Consider the following 4,155-nt stretch of genomic DNA (forward strand, 5'->3'; position numbering starts at 1 on the left):
GAAACATATTACATTCTTATTTACAATAAAGGGGACTCCAAAATGACACCATACGTTATTTAGCATTTATTTATATTGGCCACATCCGAAACACAACCAAAACAAATTGCAAATGCATCCAACAAGTTTGTAGAGTCACAAGCTTGATGTAGATATTGCTTGCTACTGTAGGAACATGGCAGAAAATAGTTGACTAAATGTAATACACCAAGTGAATTTGTCCAAATACTTAAGGCACCTTCAAATAGAGCACCACAGTGGTGGTGTCATAATTCCCATAAAACCTAGTGGTCAAACAAGGAAATGGTTCCAATCATTTTCCATAATTCATTTTTCCCCATTGGAAATTTTAGAAACACTTCAAATTAGCAACTAAATAGCATTTCATTTTGGAGGTGTAAATACAAGCGAATATATTGATAAAAGTGACCCTGTCCTAGAGAGATTTACACGGTTATTAAAACGTCCCACCAGGCCTACACAAAACACAGCCCTTATTTTAAGTGTTTTTAAAATCCTCTATGGGAAAAATTAATGGTGGAAAAACAATTGCAATTATTTCCTTGTTTGACCGCTAGGTTTTATGGGCATTATGATTCATACCGTGGCACTCTATGGGGGGACTAGACTCATAGTGCATTAATTTCTAAATGTTAAAACAGATATGGGAATAACCTCAAATAAAAGGTGACATTCTGCACAAATTATAGAGCCAAATTAAAAGTTTTAGCTTCACTGTTCAAATACATTTGTAGGGGAGTGTATCTGATACGGTGGCTGTAAGGGGCAAAGTAACATTTCTCTAACTTGTATTTGTTGAGGCTTCTTCTTCCAGGTGTGAATCAGATGACTGAGTAATCAGTTCTAAGGTCCTCATGACTGTCGTAAATTTGAGATTTGTATCCACATTATTATAAAGCCCTAAACACTGTTTACAGTTACTAATACACTGATGTCACAGAGAATAAATAAACTGACATTTCAGGTTTTTCAAATAACTGGCGTTAACATGTCCAGTTGATAGCGGACAATGATACAAATGTTTTCTGATGAAAATTTCCACCACAAATGTGTTAAGTGTGTCTGACAACACCATGTCTACATGACAAGGCAAACAAGTAAAGATAGCTTTGTGGATCGGTTGTCTTGGGAACGAGATGATTCACGTCAGGGAGTTTTGTGCCACACATATTTGGAACGGCAAAAAAACATTAGCCCTCATTGCTCAAAGGTTTCACCAGGTAAAAAAAAAGAGATTATGCTGTTTCTGGAGAGAAATCGGTCACCTTAAGACCCCCCCCCCCCTCTAAGTGACACTGTGACCAGGCTGGCAGAGAGTCAGAGTGGACAGCCAGGGTTAGGGGGAGGGAAGGAGGGGGCACTCTAATCCCCACTGCCCTTTTGGATCAGCAGGCCCATAAATAAAGTAGGACAGAGATAAATATAGTGTGACAGGCAATCAGTAATAAGTTACACATGTCCCCCAAGGACACTGGCCACAGGACAACTGGACTGTGACACACTGCAGCCTCTGAGTGAGGGTGGTTTTCTTAGGGGACGCCACTGAACACTTGCCTCTCCGAGGGGGAAAGACATAGACAAGGTAAGGGACTGTAACCTCTGACCTTTGTGGCAGGTTTACAGGTATTGGCAAAGCATGTGATCAGATGATGTTATCGCTAGGGAGAGGGGGTCAACTGTCCAGGGGAACACTGTTTACCTATTCCCTGTAAACATTTTGGATCCAAATTGATATGAACCTATTTTGGAATTGAATCCTATTTCATACAACTTTTGAGGTATTTTCTTTGAAGTTGTATTGTATCTTTGCTGGTATATGGCAATGATTTTGGCCACCAAGAGCATTATATGTATAGCTATGTGTTCATTCGCCTCTTAACTGCAATAGCATCTTTCATTTAGTCAAAAAATGGTCAGAGGTCAAATATGGGTCAGATTACAGTAATATTGCAAAAAAAAAGATCCAGTAAAGCTTCTTCAACACTATACATGTCCTTTGCTCAAAGCAAGCACTTTGCAGATGGACTCACCACCAAGTGACCTCAATATGTCATGCAGTTTTAACTAAATACTAAAAGGTGGAACTTGTCAGAGGTTTCTCCTTATCCAATATCCATTTACAAACCCTCACTCTCAGGGATATTGCATGCCTTGGGCATGGGGCCTAGCCTTGACCCAAAGTGGTAGAACGCTTGCTTTATTTAACTAGGCAAGTCAGTTATGAACAAATTCTTATTTACAATGACGGTTTACACCGGCCAAACCCGGACGACGATGAACCAATTGTGTGCCTCCCTATGGGACTCCCAATCATGGACGGTTGTGATACAGCCTTGATAGCACTAACCTGTCTGATACTGATGTGTGTTTATTGTTCCATCAGTGTCAAAGGTTATACAGGTTGAGGGGTTATATAGAAAGTGCCATGAAGCTACTGTGGAGCCTGCTGCTGCTGGGCCTGCTGCTGGCTGGGAGCTTTAGCGTGGCTCAGGAGGAAGATGGAGGAGAGGCAGAGGAACCATCCGAGGATGCAGCTGTAGAAGATGAAGAGGCAGCTGCAGATAATGAGGAGGCGGCGGTGGAGGTGGAAGAGCCTGAGGGTCCTGGGACAGAAGCCGGCATGACTGACGACCGGCAGCCTTGTGCCATGTGGATGGGAGGAGTGCCAGGCACTCCAGGGCACAGTGGGCACCTAGGGAGAGACGGTAGAGACGGGCACGACGGCCCACGAGGTGAGAAAGGAGATACAGGTAAGACCAACTGTTCTTTGTTGTTGCTACATCATCCAAAGTTCACAGTAAATCTAATCACAGTAACCCGCATGAGGCACAGTCAACGAACACCAGTACAGGCCTCTAAGTTCTCCCCGACTCTGGTGATGTCTTTGTGTGTATAGGTGAACCAGGTGAGAAGGGAGAGCCTGGCGAAAAGGGCGACAACGGCACTCCGGGACCTCGCGGTTTCCCGGGCAACCCCGGTCTGAAGGGGGCACAGGGTGAGAGCGCCCTGTTGTATCATTCCTCCTTCAGCGTGGGCCTCACAGATCCCGTCCCCGCCACCAACGTGCCCATCCGTTTCAATAAATTCTTCCACAACGAGCAGCACCACTACGATGACGTGAGCGGAAAGTTCCATTGCCTCCTCCCCGGGGTCTACTTCTTCACATACCACCTCACAGTCTACACCAAAGATGCTCGGGTGAGCCTGTTCAAGAACGACAAGCCCGTCATGTTCACCTATGACCAGTACCACGAGGGCAACGTGGACCAGGCCTCGGGGGCCCTCATACTGAGGCTGCAGTCTGGGGACGAGGTTTGGCTGCAGATCTACGGAGATGAGGATTTTGGGGGGGTGTATGCTGACAACACCAACGACTCCACCTTCTCCGGGTTTCTTTTGTATCCCGACATGGGAGAGTTGGAGGAAAGGAGACGTCGCTCTGTTGGAGTTAGTAGACACTGAGGTTGTGCAGGACCTGAAGGGTGATATTTCGAGCTGTAGTGAATTTTTCCTGACTGCTCTATATGCATACATTGCCCTCTGACTGGGGACTGTGGGGGGAGGGGTAATAAGTAGCTTCTTAAATTAGTATGTTTTAAAAGAGTGCTCCAAATTTTTTTAAATGTGTTAGTTCTATGATCTATAACATGTTCCATTTCAATTGTTAGGTGGATTCTAGCATTAGAGACATTTAGTATTCAATGTAATAAGTTGTGCACTAACAAAAAGCTTATTGCCTGGATGGCTTTATGGCAGTGTCACATATTTGGGCAGTGTCTGTGAAATAATAAAATGTGTTATAGCAAATGTAAAATGTCATCAGATATGCTTTCTTTGTCAGATAGTCATTTCACATAGCAGTGGTTTGTAAACAAGATCAGCAAGTGAGTTTTGCTTTGCTGCTACGATAGGGGGTGGGTAGGTTTGAGCAAATGTGTCCAAAACACTTCAGGAGTGTGGCAGGCAGGGCCTTTTTGGACATTTTCTGGCTCCCATTTAGCCAAACAGTCAGTTAGGGTTTATCAGTAGTATAGCCTACTTATGGTTTGATGACTAGGGCTTTTATCTTTATCATTGGACAAAGTTACTTGTGGTGGGATGCAATCCCCAAACTGAATAAATCCGTACTCTAGT

General features: G+C 44.0%; 1 protein-coding gene across 2 annotated transcripts; it reads left to right on the forward strand.

Moving 5' to 3' along the window:
• The first annotated feature begins 1,450 nt into the window (after positions 1 to 1,450).
• On the forward strand, positions 1,451 to 3,835 carry adipoqb (adiponectin, C1Q and collagen domain containing, b). Of its 2 annotated transcripts, none has more exons than XM_024435196.2 (3): positions 1,451 to 1,603; positions 2,405 to 2,771; positions 2,918 to 3,835. In XM_024435196.2, exons 2-3 carry the CDS (start codon positions 2,447 to 2,449, stop codon positions 3,481 to 3,483), a joined length of 891 nt encoding a protein of 296 aa, XP_024290964.1. In that variant the 5' UTR covers positions 1,451 to 1,603; positions 2,405 to 2,446; the 3' UTR covers positions 3,484 to 3,835. The 2 variants fall into 2 exon arrangements, with proteins under 2 accessions (XP_024290964.1, XP_042184490.1); XM_042328556.1 differs by having other exon boundaries at positions 1,470 to 1,603; positions 2,413 to 2,771.
• The last annotated feature ends 320 nt before the right edge of the window (positions 3,836 to 4,155 follow it).

Source organism: Oncorhynchus tshawytscha, linkage group LG10 (genome assembly GCF_018296145.1).
Source record: "Oncorhynchus tshawytscha isolate Ot180627B linkage group LG10, Otsh_v2.0, whole genome shotgun sequence".
In the NCBI taxonomy this organism is placed as follows: Eukaryota; Metazoa; Chordata; class Actinopteri; order Salmoniformes; family Salmonidae; genus Oncorhynchus; species Oncorhynchus tshawytscha.